The sequence below is a fragment of the Suncus etruscus genome, chromosome 6, assembly GCF_024139225.1.
Source record: "Suncus etruscus isolate mSunEtr1 chromosome 6, mSunEtr1.pri.cur, whole genome shotgun sequence".
NCBI lineage: Eukaryota > Metazoa > Chordata > Mammalia > Eulipotyphla > Soricidae > Suncus > Suncus etruscus.
Genome location: NC_064853.1, coordinates 65,302,754 through 65,321,851, shown reverse-complemented (window position 1 = coordinate 65,321,851; position 19,098 = coordinate 65,302,754). Strand labels below are relative to the sequence as shown.

Sequence of the window (19,098 nt, the reverse complement as noted above, 5' to 3'; positions counted from 1 at the left end):
TCTGGGCCCGGAGAGATAGCACAACAGCGTTTGCCTTGCAAGCAGCTGATCCAAGACCAAAGGTGATTGGTTCAAATCCCGGTGTCCCATATGGTCCCCCGTGCCTGCCAGGTGCTATTTCTGAGCAGACAGCCAGGAGTAACCCCTGAGCAACGCTGGGTGTGGCCCAAAAACAAAAACAAAAACAAAAAAAAAGAAAAAAGAAATTTTTCTCTCATTATCATAATGAAAGCTTTCATTGGAATTAAACATGAAGTTTTCCTCCTTCCTTATCAGAATGAAAAATTTATTAGGCTTGCACGAATGCTGTTTTCTATTTGTGGTATGGCATTTTTGTTTTGTTTTGTGGTTGGAGAACTGACTTAGGATTCTTGCTGGTGAGCAAGATAGACTGTCTTTTTATTTAGTTATTTTTCAAAATCCAGTATATTGTCTTTGTATTTAATTTTTTTTTTCTTGTTTTTTTGAGCTTCAAATCAAGAGCCAGTCCTTCCAGCCCTCATCTCGGTTGTCTCTGGGCATTACGACAATAATGTCTTTTGTTTTTCTTAAAACCCATAGATGAGTGAGACTACTTTTTGCTATCTCTCTTCCTCTGACTTATTTCACTTAGCATAATAGATTCCATGTACATCCATGTATACAAAAATTTCATGACTTCATCTCTCCTGACGGCTGCATAATATTCCATTGTGTGTATGTTCCACAGTTTCTTTAGCCATTCATCTGTTGAAGGGCATCTTGGTTGTTTCCAGATTCTGGCTATTGTAAATAGTGCCACAGTGAATACAGGTATGAGAAAGGCATTTTTGTATTGGATTTTTGTGTTCCTAGGGTATATTTCTAGGAGTAGTATAGCTGGATCATATAGGAGCTCAATTTCCAGATTTTTGAGGAATCTCCATAATGTTTTTCATATAGCCTGGACTAGACAGCATTCCCACCAGCAATGAATGAGTTTTTATCTCTCCACATCCCTGCCAGCACTTACTTTTCTTGGTCTCTATCATTATTGGTGTACAAGAAGGCCACTGATTTTTGCATGTTAATTTTGTAGCCTGCCACTTTGCTATATGAATCTATTGTTTCTTGAAGCTTTTTGGTAGAGTCTTTAGAATTTTCTAAATGTAATATCATGTCATCTGCAAACAATGAGAGCTTGATTTCTTTCTTTCCTATCTGGATTTGTCATTGTGTTTTTGTTTGTTTGTTTTGGGGCCACACCCCCAAAACACTCAGAAATCGCTCCTGGCTTGGGGGACATATGGGACACCAGGGGATCAAACTATGGTCAGTCCTAGGCTAACACGCAAGGCAGATAGATGCCTTATGCTCTGCGTCACCGCTCCGCTCCGGCTTCTGGATTTGTCTTTGTTTTTTTGTTTGTTTGTTTGGTTTTTGTTTTGTTTTTTTGTTCTTGGTTTTTGGGCCACACCTGGCGATGCTCAGGGGTTACTCCTGGCTGTCTGCTCAGAAATAGCTCCTGGCAGGCACGCAGGACCATATGGGACACCGGGATTCGAACCAACCACCTTTGGTCCTGTATCGGCTGCTTGCAAGGCAAACACCGCTGTGCTATCTCTCAGGGCCCTGGATTTGTCTTTGTATTTAAAACCTTAGTTCTTATCTTTTCTGGGTAAGGTCTCAACTGTTATCTTGATCTTATTTATTTTGATGCAGAAATGCCTGTGCTTCTAAGAACATCTTTGTGCCAAGTGGTGTGAATTTTTTTTCTTTTTTGGCCATACCCACCAGAGCTCAGATTTAGTTCTGGCTCTGCACTTAAGGAATTATTCCTGGCAGTACACAGAGGACCAAATGGGAGGCTGGGGATTGAACCCAAGTCAGTCACATGCAAAACAAGCACTCTACTTGTACTATTGCTCTGGACCAAATATTTTTGTTTTTAATTAGCTATCCAACTTGGATGTTTTAAGATGTAGTCATTGCCTATAAATTGCTTAAATTCTAGAAGAAGAGATAAATTGAGCAGAAAATAACATTAGGAAGCTACTATATTTCTAATGCCCTGCTCTTTGGCTTACCTCTTTTTTTGGTTTAACCCTTTTCTTTTTTCTTTCCACCCATTTTTAATGACTGCATCTTGCAGGAAAGCCTTATTGATGCAAGTGAAGACAGCCAGCTAGAAGCAGCAATCAGAGCCTCCTTACAAGAGACACATTTTGATTCAACACAGACAAAACAGGATAACCGCTCAGATGAAGAATCTGAATCTGAACTTTTTTCTGGCAGTGAGGAGTTTATATCCGTTTGTGGCTCTGATGAGGAAGAGGATATTGAGAATCTTGCCAAATCCCGAAAGTCTCCTCATAAAGATTTGGGGCATAGAAAAGATGAGAACCGAAGGCCCTTGACAGAGCCCCCTTCCAGAACTGAGTCTGGAACAGCCACAAACCACCAAGGATTGCCAGCTGTGGATTCAGAAATACTAGAAATGTCACCTGAAAAGTCAGACGGAATAGTGGAAGATGTAGATGTGAACGGTGAGCTATATCCTAGACTTGTTTGACTTAAAATTTTCAAAATTTGTGAAGGAATTTATAAAAATAAAAATGTTAAGGAATTTTTAAAAATTATAATTATTCATATATATATACCCCCACCCCCAACTCTTTTTAGGACCAAAAGCACAGCTGATGTTGCGATACCCAGATGGAAAAAGGGAGCAGATCACTCTTCCGGAGCAAGCCAAGCTTCTGGTAAGTCTATCTTAGTGGAGGTGTTTGCTTCAAAGAGAGACTAGGTCATTGGAGTTAGTCTGTTGGGGTTTGCTTGATGATTTTTTGAGATCTTAGATATTGGAGTCATTCTGCCCTCTAAATGAGATATAACAGAGAATTTTAGTGCTTATTATTTCCTTTTAGAGTTATCTTAAGGAAGAAGCAATTCACATAGGGTCTGTCCTTTCCTATCTTATGACTGCCCTGGAATAGAAACCCAACTGAAATAATGACCTAGAAAGAGGATTTGTGGTTATTTAAAGACTGTGATGGAGCTTATGGATTTCTTAATAGTGGAAACTACAAAGACCATCATTCATATTTTATGTATTTCTCTCACAAGGCCTGTTTGGGTTTCCCTTTGTGAGTATCTGCTTTATATCATTCTCCTCTGTACATAGATGTTTATGGTTCTGTGGTGATGCTGAAGCCCATATCTGCTGGGATTTTTTTTTTCTGTTCTTGAGCTTCTGAAAAAGAGAAAGATAAAAACTAGCTTTTACCAAGGTTCTGAATGAATTGTCCTTGGGGAGAGGACCTGAGTGAGCCTTGAAGACTGTAACTTGTAAGACCTCACTGTGGTGCTGATATTCAAACAACATTGTGGGGTTCTATTTGGAAAGGACTAGGAAGGAGGACAATGGGTAGAGCAAGTTTAGATTTTTTTTTTTTTTATCTTTTTGGTTGTGAAGCTAGAGAAAGTAGTGAATTATATTCAGAGAAGAAAAGATGTTTGAGGGAAGCATTTGCAAAGAACACATTAAAGATACCTTAAAGGAGAATAAATGGTAGTGATTTGAATTCTTAGCAAGAAGAGGTTCAGGGCACAGGTGGTAGAATGAAGGACATACCTTCACTGATAAGAAGATAGAAAAAATTTTGGAGTGATAATATATAAATGAAGGCACTGACCTTGCATGTAGTGACCCCATTTCGACCCCTAACAATGTATGATTCCCTAAACACCACTAGAAGTACAGTACAAAATACTGCCTAATCCTCAGTATCTGTCTGTCTGGCTGTCTCTCTCTATCCCAAAAATACAAACACACACAAGGTAAAACTGATAAAATATTTGGGAATGAGGACAATTTTCTAGGAAGTAACTGAACTTGGTAATCACTCTACATTTTAGTAGCACTAATGACCATAAATTATTGGGTACAGAGACCAGAGAGAGATCCGGATGCAAGCACTTGCCTAGCATTATTGCCAACCTTGGTTTGATCACCTGCACTATATATACCCAAGTGTCACACCTGTGTACAGAGCCAGGAATAGTCTCTCAGTACAACCAGGGGTGGCCTCGGCTCCTCTTCCACCCTAATGTTTTGGGTGCAGATTTATTATCTTTTCATTTGATCTATTGGCCCTTCCACGAGAGTAGTATGTATTGATTATTTGAATTTGATTATTAGTTTGGAACCTAGTTATTTGTTCTGTAGAATAATAATTGTGTTGGAACTAGAGTTAGTACATCAGGTAAGACATATACCAGCAGATCTAGGTTTGATTCTAGGTGCCACATATGAACCCCTGAACACTGCCAAGAGTGATCTTTGGGTACAAGATAGGAGTAAATCCTAAGTACTACTGGTTATTGACCCTCTCCTTCCTCAACACATCTATTGCCTTTGTTCTCTTTAGTTGCTCTTTCATTTCCATCTAATGGCTTTATCTTTCCCCTGATTTCTTAGGCGTTGGTGAAACACGTCCAGTCAAAAGGATATCCAAATGAACGCTTTGAACTTCTCACCAACTTCCCACGAAGGAAACTGTCTCATCTTGACTATGACATTACGTTACAAGAAGCAGGCTTGTGTCCTCAAGAGACTGTCTTTGTACAGGAACGAAATTAACACCAAGCCTGACCTCTCTCAGCCCACCCCTTTGTCCCATTTCCTGTGAGATACGTTTTGGCTCATTGGACCATACAGCCAAACTTGGGCAAGCAAGTTTCCTGCCTTCTCTTTTATTTCTTATTCTCTCCTGTAAATCATTCTCTTCCCTTTCTCCCCCTTTTTCCTCTTTCCAATTCTTTTTTCTGTTTTTCTCCCTTTCTTCCTTATCTTACCTTGTGACCAAATGGAAGCTTAAGGACAAGACCTCCTCATACTGGAAATAGGAAATGTGTGTCCCAATAAGTGGTCTCTTAAGAGCCCACTTTTGGGGGAATCAAATGATACTACTCCTCAGACTGCTTTGGTGAAGGAATGGCTAGCCTTGGAATAAGAACAGCCACCCTTTTTTTTGGAAGCCCGGTTTATAGAAGTGAGAAAATTTCTAACACACCTTTTGTTGATGTAGGATATCGAATAACAAAATATTTGTGCTTTTGTTTACATGGAAAAAGCATCTCTTATAATTATTGCTCCTGGTTCAAAGGATTCCTGTCTCCCCCGCGAAAATGATATCCATGATGTATGTTCTTGGCAAAGTTACTGTTAAATGTAGTGTGAATAGCATGGGGTGGCTTTTCAGCATCCTAGCCCGAGATAGTTTTCTTCATTATTATTCTTTGACCTGTATTGATCCTGCTAGTTCTGGATGGACATGTAGTGACCATATTTCAGCAACTGAAACTGGAAGGTGCTTGCTGTTTTTGCCAGTACAGCATAGTAGTTTGTTTGGCCCTTCCATTCTTTGGGTCCACAAGTGGTCTATAGGAAGGCAGCTTCTCAATAATCATGCGGTACAATAGTCTGTAGTTGTGACCACTGTGATTATTGATTGTCCTATGTGCTTTAAGACATACATACATACATACATATGTCTCGGGGTATCGGGGTGAAAAGACACAGCCGAGAGTTGCTAATAACTGTGTTCCTTTGGTAAGAGTTCTTTTTTTTGTTTGTTTGTTTTTTGTTTTTTGGGCCACAGGGTTTACTCCTGGCTATCTGCTCAGAAATAGCTCCTGGCAGGCACAGGGGACCATATGGGACCCCGGGATTTGAACCATCCACCTTAGGTCCTGGATCGGCTGCTTGCAAGGCAAATACTGCTGTGCTATCTCTCCGGGCCCTTTTTTTTTAATATTTTAACCCCTGGTTGGAATAGTCTAAAAGTCTCTGGGTAACTAAATAAGCTTCATTCCTCATGCTGTTTTTTTAGGGTTTTTTTTTTTTTTTCCTTATAGAGGGTATCCAAACAGAAAGCTTCTCTAAAGGGAAAACATTTATATTCAATTTATAAAAACTATTTAGAAGGGAGGTAAGGAAGATAGTAATCTAAAAATATGAGGGTTTTTATTTTCTAAACAAAAGCACATTTAAATTGTAGTTGGCAAAAGCTTTTTCAGTATTAATTAGGAGTTACTATCTTTAATCTAGATACTATTCCACAGATCAGCTTCACTGTGCTCAGTTCTTGAGCTCTATCTAGGTAGAATTTGAATGGGGTAGTAGTGATTCTGGTGGCAAAATCAGAACTTTAGCTTGTTATAATAGAAAATGGAGTCTTTTTGTCAAAGAGGGCTTTGAGGGAGTTTAGATCAATTGGTTCTTTTACTTGAGGAACATAATTTCTATTGCTCAGAGACCTTTGAGTTCCCAGGTTCCTATCAACTTTAGAAATCTTGGAGACTAGGGGATTTTTTTAATTGTTTATATGTTGTTCTAATATATAATTAGAGAATGTGGTTTCTAATGGCTGAATTTTGAGGGACCCATCCTAAAGAATGAGTTCTGTATCTCCTCAAGGAAATCATGGAAAATTTTGTTTATTCTTCATTAAGTCCTTTTAATTAATGTTCTTACATTTTTTCTAAGTCTGTGTAAGTGCTTATGTATAAGTATATAATTGTATAAATATTTATAAATATATTTATATAATTACAGTTTCATTAATACTTGAGTCAAAGTTCTCTCTTTAGATTTGTGACTAAGTAATACCACTTTAATGTTTTTCATAGGCTTTTAAAGCTAACTAACAGAATCTGTTTTATTGAGGAAACATGGTTTTCATATTAATTTCTCAATATTGTCTCTGAACTTGAATAATATACTTGCTGTCTGAGGAATGGAACTGTATGCTATCAAAGGAATAAAAAAAACCTCGTAGTAGACAAGGTCAGAAATCCAAAACTTACAGGAGGCACAGGGTAAGAAAGAAGTGAGGGTGTTTCCAGCATTGGTGCTGTACTGGCACCCATCTCCAGTCACAGCTAAAACCCAAATCTGTCAAAAATGTGAAGACAATTTTATTTCTAGGACTCTTTCAATCTTTTATCTGCTAGTCTCTCTTTATTGAACATGTCTAGAGAGCCTGAGATGTGTTTATTAATGATACAATATATTTCTTCTTGATAAGCTCAGTTCTGGCATGTCTATTTATAAGAAACCAAAGTGACTTCTTCAACTCGGATTACTGTGAGATGGCCAAGTATATATGTAAAATGATTTAAGTAAACTCTAAATTTCTTTGATGCTTACCCAACTTTTGTATAATTGGACTGTTTGGAGTAAAAACCAACGGTACTATATTTTTAGGCAGGAGTGTAATTATCCTGAGCTTGATATAGAAGCCCATGGGGAGGAATTATCTATTTTACATGGAAATTTACATGTAAATATGGAGTATTGCTTTGCTCAAGAACTTGACCTGCTTGTGAAATATTTTGTCCTTCAATTTATCTTATTTTTTCTGCAGATTTCTTTGTTCTTCGGAGGAGAGGTTTGTATTGAGTAACAAGTTTAAAGTAGTAATTGTAATAGAAACACGTAGGAAAATTAAAAGGTAGGGAGGAAAAGACATTTACAGGAAGAAAACAACTGGAGGAAAAGTGACAGGAAACTTCTTTTGAATTTGATTTAGGAAGGAACAAGAGGAGAAAAAGATCAACCAAATGAGGAAATAGGGCCGGGCGGTGGCGCTAAAGGTAAGGTGCGCCTGCCTTGCTTGCGCTAGCCTTGGACGGACCACGGTTCGATCCCCCGGTGTCCCATATGGTCCCCCAAGCCAGGAGCAACTTCTGAGCGCATAGCCAGGAGTAACCCCTGAGCGTTACCGGGTGTGGCCCAAAAAAAACAAAAAAAAAATAAATAAAAAAGAGGAAATAATGGCAATCTGGGGGCCGGGAAGGTGGCGCTAGAGGTAAGGTGTCTGCCTTGCGAGCGCTAGCCAAGGAAAGATCGTGACCTCGGTTCAATCCCCCGGTGTCCCATATGGTTCCCCCAAGCCAGGGTCGATTTCTGAGCATCAAACGGGTGTGGCCCCCCAAAAAAAATAATGGCAATCTGAAGAATTAGTATAGACCTAGGTAATGGTGGACGTTTTCTTCTTTAACCTAGAGAATCACAAAACGAGTGTTTTCTCCCATTTTCTGGATAAGGAAGAAAATTGAAATTCAGAAAACCACTTTAGAATGTCACAACTGGTATATGGCAAAATCAAAATTATCCATAGTCCATCTCTTTCTTTACTCCAGTGCTGTAGTCTCCCACAGAGGGAATTTATTTGCCCAAAAGGTTATGTTAACATTATTTGAATCTGTAAATGATCATTTGATTTTTGTTTTCTTAAAGCTTTTGGGATTTGTGTTGTGCCATTATATTCCTATTTACATTATTTTGAAAGGCTGGTTAGTGCTTTTTTTAAATGATGTACTGATGAAAATGTGAAAATAGCTCTGTGGCCAAGAATGGCCATGTAAGGTGAAAAAATGAAAAAGCAGGGGCCAGAGAGATGGCATGGAGGTAGAGTGTTTGCCTTGCATGCAGAAGGACAGTGGTTCGAATCCCAGCATCCCATGTCCCCCGAGCCTGCCAGGAGCGATTTCTGAGCGTAGAGCCTCAGTAACCCCTGAGTGCTCGCTGCCAGGTGTGACCCAATAACCTAAAAAAAAAAAAAGAAAAGAAAAGAAAAAGCATTTTTCCTCTTAAACCAATATTTTTTTGTTTTTTGTTTTTGTTTTGGGGCCACACCTGGTGACACTCGGGTGTTACTTTTGGCTATGCGCTCAGAAATCGCTCCTGGCTTGGGGGATCGAACCACGGTCTGTCCTAGGTTAGCACATGCAAGGCAGATGCTCTGCTGCTGTGCCACCTCTCCGGCCCCTTAAACAACTTTTTTTTAAAATACGAATATATTTTATGTGTCCCATCCATACCATACCATTGAACCTTTTAAGTAAATATTTTAAATTTTCCTTATTATTCTTTCTTGACTCTAAGTCAAAAAATTACTAAGTTGCTAATCAAATGGGAAAACCTTGAAATCTAGGATGTTGTTCCTTCCTGTTTCATATAGTTGCTGAGTCAGACAATGAGATATTGCAGAGTCTGTAAATGTGTACCTTTCTGGGACTAAATTATAATTAATATTAGAATGGGAAAGTGTAGGCTTTAGTTTGGAGAAATCTTCACATAAAACAAAACAGAACTAAAAAGTGGCTAACACTGTAGCTCCAATTCTCTATGACTTACAAATATTCTTTTTTTTTTTTTTTTTGGTTTTTGGGCCACACCCAGTAACGCTCAGGGGTTACTCCTGGCTATGTGCTCAGAAGTTGCTCCTGGCTTGGGGGACCATATCGAACCGCGGTCCGTTCGAGGCTAGCGCAGGCAAGGCAGGCACCTTACCTTTAGCGCCACCGCCCGGCCCTACAAATATTCTTTAGTTTTATCTTTTGTTATTTCTAGACTTAGGACTTGAAGTTTTTTATGTAAGACATACTCAAGTACCCAGTCGGAAAGGTTATTGATCTCAGAACTGAAGATTGTAGCCACCATAATCTCACTTGGATGCTTAATTTAAAAAAATCAAAAAATGGAATCACTAGTTAATTGAAAAGTGAAGGAAATATCTATCTTCCCAGGTACAAATTACATGTGGAGTACATAGTATGATATGCAGAAGAAGCACTATATATAGGTATAGTGCATTTGACTAAAAGCTCTGCTCATTTCATAATTGTACTAGAAATACATGAAAGTTTTTCAAATAAAAAGACTTATTGTTTTAAATTTGGCAGGGATTGTGAAATTGTGGGCTTAGTTATTAATATATATGTGCATTTGGATTTACAGGCCCTTATAGAAACTCTAGGAACCCCTAATGTAAACCACTAAATAGGGCTTTTTAATTATTTTTTCCACTCCAAAATTTTATGAGTCTGTTCTTTTTCTTTGATTACATATTATTTCTAGGTAATTTAAAATATACTTTTTTTATTTGGGTGTGTGTCCAGGTCTCGTTTGTTCTGTATTTTTTATCTAATTTTATTGTGATGATGAAATCTAAAGAAAGGAGAGTATATGTAATAGTTTTAAATCTAGTAATAATTGTTGCAATACAGTTCACTAATTCTAAAAATATAATGTGTTTTTAATTGGTGTTGAATATGACGAAAAAGTAATTAATAGAATCAACTACTTCATTGACATCAGAGTTAAATTTTATTTTATTTGTGTTCTTAAGCATTTTATTGGCTATATGCATTACAAAATTTATACTAGATTTTGCTAGAACGAGTTTCATATCCCATGAAGTGCATTCTCTGTGTATGTCTCTCTGTCTTTGCCTCTCTGGGTGTCTCTCATCATTCCACTTTGCCTTCCCTCCTTACCCTGCTCTTTTAGTTACTCAAAAATATATCTTGGGATGTAGATTGATGATGTTTTACACAAAAGTTTTGTGTGAAACAAATGGGAGTAGGAAGAGCTAACCTATCTCATCAGTGGGACAATTTTCCAATAATACAAACATCACTGGAAAAGGCTAATTAACTACAGCTGTATCTGAATATTTGTATTGCTTTACCTTGCTTATAGCATTTGGTATTGTTTTCCCATAAAACTTAGTTTTCTATTACATACATTTTAGAATAATAGAATGTTCATTAGTCCTAAAATAACCACCAGAAAATACCAAGCCAGTACATGATTTCTCTTGTATTAAAAAAAATAATGTGCCATTTCAGGGACCGGAGAGATAGGATGGAAGTAGGGTGTTTGCCTTGCATGCTGAAGGATGGTAGTTCGAATCCCGGCATCCCATATGGTCCCCGAGCCTGCCAGGAGCGATTTCTAAGCATAGAGCCAGGAGTAATCTCTGAGCACTTCCTGGTGTGACCCAAAAACCAAATAAATAAATAAATAAAAATAAATTGGCATTTCAATGGGGGTTATTTGATTTTTACTTACCTTTGTGCCAGTCCTTCTAGAGAGACAACTTTAGAATCAGTTTGAGTTTTGGGGATTTATCCAAAATAGAAATTATCATGAACTCAGCCAATGTGGTCGAAATTTTTTGTTTGGTTTTAGTTTTGATTTTTGAATCACACCTAATGGCGCTCAGGGGTTACTCCTGGCAGGCTCAGGGGACCATATGGGATGCCAGGATCGAACCCAGGTCTATCCAGGGTTGGCCCTGTGCAAGGCAAACGTCCTACTGTTGTGCTATTGCTCTGGCCCCTTTGATCAGATTATTAAGATAGAACGAGACCCCCTTTTGTTTGTTTTTGGTTTGGTTTGATTTGGTTTTTGGTTTGGGGACCAATACCTGGCATCCTCTGTACTTAGAGATAGGATGCTGGGGATTGAAACTGGGTTGACCATTTGCAAAGCGAAGGCCTTCCCCCACTGTGCTATTGCTCAGACCCCAAATCTACTTTATCTTTTGCTTTTTTTTTTTTTTTTTTTTTGTATGTTCGCTTTTGTTTTGAGACCATACCCAGAGGCACTCAGGAGTTACTCCTGGCTCTGCCCTCAGAATCACTCCTAGCAGGTTCGAGGGACCATGTGGGATGCCGAGAATCAACCCGGGTCTCGGGTCAGCTGCGTGCAAGGCAAATGCCTTGCTACTGTGCTATCACTCTGGCCCCATCTTTTGCGCCCCCCCACCCCGTTGTTTATGACCGTCTGAAGTTTTCCTCTAAAAATCTGTCACGATTTCAGTAAAATTGGCTGTGTTGTGTTTAAGAAATCCTATTCTGGGCCCGGAGAGAGCACAGCGGCATTTGCCTTGAAGCAGCCAATCCAGGACCAAAGGTGGTTGGTTCAAATCCCGGTGTCTCATATGGTCCCCTGTGCCTGGCAGGAGCTATTTCTGAGCAGACAACCAGGAGTAACCCCTGAGCATTGCTGGGTGTGGCCCAAAAACAAAAAACAAAAAAAAAAAGAAATCCTATTCCTAGGGGCTGGAAAGATAGCACAGTGGTTTGGCATTTGCCTTGCAAGCGGCCGACTCAGTACCTATGGTGGTATGATCCCCCGTGCCAGCTGAGTGATTTCTGAGCACAGAGCCAGAAGTAACCCCTGAGTGGCACCTGGTATGGCCCACAAATTGGGGAGGGGGGGGGAGAGATCTCATTTTTAAATGTCTATGTGGGAAAATTTTTAGGCATGTCATTTTTATGTCTTATGTTCTCTAAGAATCCTCTTCAAATACTTGCTATCTCCCTGATACTACTTTCTCTTCCACTCTTTTTGATCACTGACATCCTTATATTACTTAGATTCTCATAAACATGAGTTTTTTGTAGATGCTGCCTTTGCCATATTAACTATAATAAAATAATTTAGATTTCTGTGAAATACTTTTCACAAGCTAACCCTAATTACTTTGTAGGCATAGAAATAGAAATATCAGTTGTATTATTTCTAAGAGTAACCACATTAGATAAAAATGGAAATTTACTTTTTAATTCTGTGGCAACAGAGAAGTAGTTCTTTTGATTTTTTTTCAATAAAATTACCATTTTGAAGATCATGATGCCCTCAGAGGTGCTAGAGAAGTCCAGTAGTTAATGGGCCTAGGCTTCATCCAAGTGCCACAGAAATGATTTCTGAGTGCAGTCAAGGGTGGTTTAATAGATTTCTTATAAGCTGAGTTGAATTTTAAAATAAAGTCAAGCTCACTACCAAAAAATATAGCTTCCATCAAGGGCATTTTTAATTGGTAATTGGCCAAATTTATTAAACACATGAATAAAAAGGAAACATTCCAAAGTGTTAGATAACCTGTTGGAATTAAATTAATCTTCAAAATCTGAATTGGGCTGGAAGATCACTGAAATAGCTGGGGAGAATATGCTTGCTGTGGTCACTTTCAATCCCTGACACTGCATGGTCCCCCAAGCAGTTAGGAGTCTCTAGATTGTATTGACATCTTTTTTTGTTTTTGTTTTTGGGTCACACCCGGCAGTGCTCAGGGGTTACTCCTGGTTCTACGCTCAGAAACCACTCCTGGCAGGCTCCGGATTTGAACCACTGTCCTACATGCAAGGCAAACGCCCTGCCTCCGTGCTATCTCTCCGGCCCCTATGTTGACATCTTAACTGAGAGGGAGAGATTCTTGATTTAGACCATGTGACATTCTTAGATGTTTTCCTTCAGTTTACTTTTCAAATATTTGTCACCAGGATCTTCTTCAAGTTACTGACTGACATGTTGCTGCTCATGTTGCTGTATCTGTTTGATGCTCAGTCCTGTTTTCTTTCTTTTATTTATTTATTTATTTTTTTTTTTGGGTTTTTGGGCCACACCCAGTAATGCTCAGGGGTTACTCCTGGCTATGCGCTCAGAAGTTGCTCCTGGCTTGGGGGACCATATGGGACACCGGGGGATCAAACCGAGGTCCATCCAAGGCTAGCGTAGGCAAGGCAGGCACCTTACCTTTAGCGCCACCGCCCGGCCCCTCAGTCCTGTTTTCAACACAACAGTTTTTTTTTTTTTTTTTTTTTTTTTTTTTGGTTTTTGGGTCACACCCGGCAGTGCTCAGGGGTTATTCCTGGCTCCAGGCTCAGAAATTGCTCCTGGCAGGCACGGGGGACCATATGGGACGCCGGGATTCGAATCGATGACCTCCTGCATGAAAGGCAAACACCTTACCTCCATGCTATCTCTCCGGCCCCAACACAACAGTTTTATAGTATTCTTTCCTCAAAGCCTCTGTGTTCTTTTTTTTTTTTTTTTTTTTTTTTTTTTTTGGTTTTTGGTTTTTGGGCCACACCCGGCAGTGCTCAGGGTTACTCCTGGCAGGCACGAGGGACCATATGGGACACCGGGATTCAAACCAACCACCTTTGGTCCTGGATCGGCTGCTTGCAAGGCAAACACCGCTGTGCTATCTCTTCGGGCCCAGCCTCTGTGTTCTTAACTAACAGTGTGACAGTAAATGATGTGACTTAAAATATAAACAGTTTTTAACACTAAATACTTTTAGCAACTTTATTACCCATAAGTTAAACTACATAATGATTGACCGTTGCCAGAAAAATCCCCTTTTACCTATTAATTAGAATTAAAGTAATATGTGACCTCCTGTTGGTCAGGGCCTATATCACTATTTTTGGGACATATGCCTTTTATCCCCCTCCTTGATTTGTTTTTGTTTTTGAGCTATACCTGGCAATGTTCAGGTGTTACTCCTGGCTCTAAACTTAGGAATTACTTCTTGCAGTGCTTGGGCAGCCATCTGGAATGCCAGAACCTGAGTTAGTCACATGCAAGGCAAATACCTTCCCCCTGTACTATTTTCTGCTCCAGGAACTGACCTTTTTACAGATTTCCTGGGTTGGTCCCTTGACTTTTTTGTTCGATTGGTTGGGGGGGGGGGGGCACACCTGTTGGCGCTCAGGAGTTACTTCCTGGCTGTGTACTCAGAAATCGCTTCTGGCATGGGGGACCATATGGGACACTGGGGGATTGAACTGTGGTCTGTCCTAGGTCAGCCGCATGCGAGGCAAACACCTTACCACTTGCATCACTGCTCTGACCCCTGGTCCCTTCACTTTAAAGAAAGAGAAATAAAGCTGTAAAATAATCCCAGAGTTACAGAAAAATGAGGACCAGTGGTGCTAACATGAGACTTTGAGGGGCTTCCTTCCAAGCTTTGTCATGAATCCATTAGACAACATTTTTACTTTTTTTTTTTTTTTTTTTGGTTTTTGGTTTTTGGGTCACACCTGGCAGGCTCAGGGGACCATATGGGATGCCAGAATTTGAACTATCGTCCTTCTGCATGCAAGGCATGTGTTTGCCTTACCTCCATGCTATCTCTCTGGCCCCACATTTTTACTTTTTGTTTTGTTTTGTTTTGCGGGCGGGGGGGGGGGGCAGGATGCGGAATTCGAACTATTGTCCTTCTGCATGCAAGGCATGTGTTTGCCTTACCTCTAGCACCACCTCTCCAGCCCCACATTTTTACTTTTGGAGGGGGGGGTTTCGGGCCACACCCGCTTGATGCTCAGGGGTTACTTCTGGCTAAGAGCTCAGAAATCGCCCCTGGCTTGGGGGGACCATATGGGATGCCGGGGGATCGAACCGCAGTCCTTCCTTAGCTAGCGCTTACAAGGCAGACACTTTACCTCTAGTGCCACCTTGCCGGCCCCACATTTTTACTTTTTTAAGAATTATCTTTTTGGACCAATTTTCCTTTTGACTATTAATAATAATGTCATTTTATTTTAGTGTCTTTTCTTTGTTTTAACCCTGCAAGAAAACAAGTCTTTTGGGTTTGGGTTTTGGGTCACATCTGTCTGTAGTCATGACTACTGGCTCTGTGCACAGAGATTACTCTTGGCATGGTTGGGGGATCATATAGGGTGCTGGGTATCAAACTCAGGTTGGCCACGTGCAAAGCAAGTATCTTATCCACTTTTGAATAGATCTTGATTGTTCCATGGAAACTCAGGAGTATTAGTCAACTCCGCTTGCTTTTATGAGATCAGTTTAAACTATGTTTAGATCATCTGGGGTGTCCAATTCTGTTGTGTCTTTACTGATTGTGCTGGGATCTTTTGTTTGGGTTGAGTTTTGTTTACAGTTTTTCATGTCATTTCTCAAACCTCACTATCCATCTTATTCAGGTACATCAAGTAAGGAACGAAATTTATTTGGGGATTGGATGGTGTTTGGTTGGCGACTTGAGTGAGGTCAAGTTGGGGTATTTGCTTTCACCTTCAACAATTCCTAAACAGTACTTAGAGATTCCCTGCAATGACTGTGGACTTAACTTACTCTAAACAAAGTGGTGGTCTTAGTGAGATTCACATTAACGCAAGGTAGGCTCTAATTTTAATCTACAATGTAATTGTTACTGATTTCAAGAAGATAATGAAATTTAAATGTAGAATTTCTACCAGGTACTCTTTACAGTGTTCATCTAGTTGTCAGTCTGACATAGTGCTGCTATGAGTCACTTGTTTCTATAGCTTCTCTCAGAAGTGGGAAGAAAGAAGGCTTTTGAAATAGTAAACAAGGGGCAGTTGAATCATCCACTAAAGTTTTTTTTATTTAAAACACATGTGAGACTCCTGTAAGTAATAATAAAGGTGCTAGGGCAAGCCTTAAATGTGAAGACTCACAGAGACCATAGGAATCTAAACTTGTAGACAAGAAAAGCCTATGCCATCAGGTGAGCAGAACTTTACTGTCTTAAGATTCATTGGAACTCGCACTTGCTCTAAAACCAGGGAAATCATTGATAACTGGGTATGATCTATCTATAGATAATACAGTCTGTAGGTAAATGTGTTCTAAAATAAGGATCATACTCTTAGATGATGATCCTCTGGTTTGGGGTGGACCAAATTGTGAATATTCTTGCTGTGTTATACCCAGTTACTTTATATTGAGTCTGAACTTGAATGGGGATGGGAAGGGACTATTGGGGTTGGAGAGGGTGGGGAGTGGGGCAATATCAGTCTTTTGGAGTCATCAGCTCACTGTGCTGAGAGAGGGACCAAATCAAGGAAACCTCTGATCTATAAATTCAACTGCTGCATTTTTATAAATACATGTAAATGTCCTATTGTAATATTTGATCTTGGAAATAAAAACAAAATCTTTTCAGTATTAGTTATTTTTGTGTTCCTCTTTTCGTGATCTAAAACTTTAATACCTTGATGGCTGGAAAGATAGTGCAGGGGTCAAGTTGGTTGCCTTGCAAGCCACCAATCCTAGTTGGAATTCCTAGCACACCACATAGGACCCACCAAACATTCCTTAGCACAGAGCCTGATTTAGCCCCTTAGTACTGCCAGGCAAGATTCCTCAGCCCCTGGGCCCCCTTACCCCCAAACCAACTATTACTTTCAGTAATGCAATTCAAAATACCTTTTACTCCTTGTTCTTATCTCCATTACTGGGCACAGAGACTGGTTAAGGCTAAAGATAACCTATGACTAGAGAAATGAAGAAGGTAGCTTGAAGTATCCAAAACTACCATAACATTCTCTTTTGTGGGACACAGGTACTAACTGAAAAAGGTTAGTTCGTTGTCCCATTACAAGAGTAATGCAGATTTTCCTATTCTCAGTAGTAATTAAATGTTTATGGTAAGTGCTTTTAAGTGATGGCATAATAGGAAATCATTGGGCTAGCTGGCTTTCCTAGGCCAGGAAGAGTACAGAGCACTTGTCTTACTTGTGACTGACCTCAGTGTTTGGTCCCTGGCACCACCTGATTCCCCCAAACAGCCCAAAGTAAGCCTGGAGCATAATGGGGTGTGTCCCAAAAACAAGAAAAAGGTTCAGTATCTGACTTATTTTGGAAATCAAAACAGTAATAGACTCAGCTTAAACAAGTGAAGGAAAATACAATGAAAAAGGGCAGGATATTTGATTCTATTATGTTGTAGAAGTTAAGATTACTGTCAGTAGTCAGTTTATGCAAACTCTTCTTTTATGGGACTGTCCCTTGTGCTTTGTGCCTCAACCTCTAAGGATGTACCATCTTCTAAGACCTTGTCTGATATTTGGACTAGACAAAAGGTGGGCCTTCTACTGGGCACAGCTAAAAGTTTAGAAAAATAATTACAGATTTGATTTAAATATAGAATAAAAAAGATCAGGTAGATAGTTCACAGCGCTAGAGATATATACTTTGCATGCAGGAGTTCAGGTTTGATCCTTTGATCCCTGTATCACAGTTTCCTGAATATTTTTGGGAAGGATCCCCAAATTCGTAACCATGAGTAGACTCAGAGTACTGCCAAGTGTGACCTCCCCCAGAAAATAGGAAAGAAAATGAGCCAGAATATTCTGCTTTAAACACAGTTTTGGAAAATTAACTGGCATGTGACTGGCCCATGTTTGATTCCCTAACACCTCATACACTAAGTACTCTGAGCTAGCCAGGAGTAAGCCCTAAGCACTGCCTGGTGTGACCCAATGACCAAAAAAAATAAGGGGGGAGAGGTGAGGAATAAAACAAGCAGACCAAGTACCGAGGCTATGGAGCTGGAGAATGTTTTTAATGAGGTGTGTTATACATGGCATGGTGTTGGGGACAATGGGACATGTGAGACAAGAATCAACATAGAGGGCTTCTACACGCAAAGCATGCATGACAGCCCTTTAAGCTTATCTCCCCAGCCCAAAAGAATTGTTAATGTGGAGCCAGTGATAATACAGTAGGTAGGTGGTTTTACTTGCACATAGTCAACCTGGGTTTGATCCCAGGAATCCTATATGGTTCTCAAGCACCACCAGGAGTAATTTCTGAGTGTAGGAACAGAAATAACCTCTGAGCATAGCCCTCTGTGCTAAACCCCCAACTCCAAAAAAAGAATGGTTAATGTATTTGTAATATTGAGAGGTTGATGTGTCTGGCATGTTGTAAACAAAAGTCCTGGTAAAGAGCTTAGATATTGTTCTAAGTGTAATACAGAAGCAATCATGTGGTTAGTAGATTGGTAGAAAGCAAAGGAGACTTTTGCAATGAGTATGGTCCAAACGTATCTTCTAGTGTCAACCATGATGCAGAAAATTGCATGGTTATTTCTTTCCTTCCATAGTATTCCACATCTTCATAATTCAGTCATCTGTCATTGGACACTAGGTTGAATTCCTATCTTAGGTATTGTACTAAGTGAAGCAATGAATAATGGTATGCATATGTCCTTTTGAATGAATGTTTTTAAGTCCTGGGAGTTGATATTCAAAAGTGGAATTGCTGGATCATATGACAGCTTAATTCTAAGTTTACTCCATACCGTTTTCCACGGGCATTTAACCAGACTAGTAGTAGTAGTAGTAGTAGTAGTAGTAGTAGTAGTAGTAGTAGTAGTAGTAGTAGGATTGTACAAAGTTTCTTCTTACCACATCCTTGCCAGCACATACTATCCCTACTATTTTTGATGTTTCATACTCACTGATATGTGATGTCATCTTATTGATGTCTTGCTGAGCACTTCTTCATGTGCCTATTTGTGATCCACTTGTCTTCCTCTGAGAAGTGTCTGTTCACTTCCTTTCTTAAGTTTTTGATATGGTTTTAAAAGAAATTTTGTTGATCTATGTGAGTACTTTATATATTTTGGATATCAACACTACCTTATGTATTGAGATCAAATATTCTTCCCACTCACTTACCTTTTTATTTCAACCTTTGTTTCTTTTACTATCCAGAAGTTT

At 39.6% G+C, this 19,098-nt stretch overlaps 1 protein-coding gene across 1 annotated transcript in view; it reads left to right on the top strand.

Moving 5' to 3' along the window:
- UBXN7 (UBX domain protein 7) overlaps positions 1–4,997 on the top strand; it is a 60,550-nt gene extending 55,553 nt beyond the window's left edge. The window contains exons 9-11 of the mRNA XM_049774460.1: positions 2,111–2,504; positions 2,641–2,720; positions 4,439–4,997. Of these exons, the coding sequence (XP_049630417.1) occupies positions 2,111–2,504; positions 2,641–2,720; positions 4,439–4,600 (636 nt within the window). The 3' untranslated portion in view covers positions 4,601–4,997. The remainder of the gene's footprint in view (positions 1–2,110; positions 2,505–2,640; positions 2,721–4,438) is intronic.
- Positions 4,998–19,098: the final 14,101 nt, after the last annotated feature.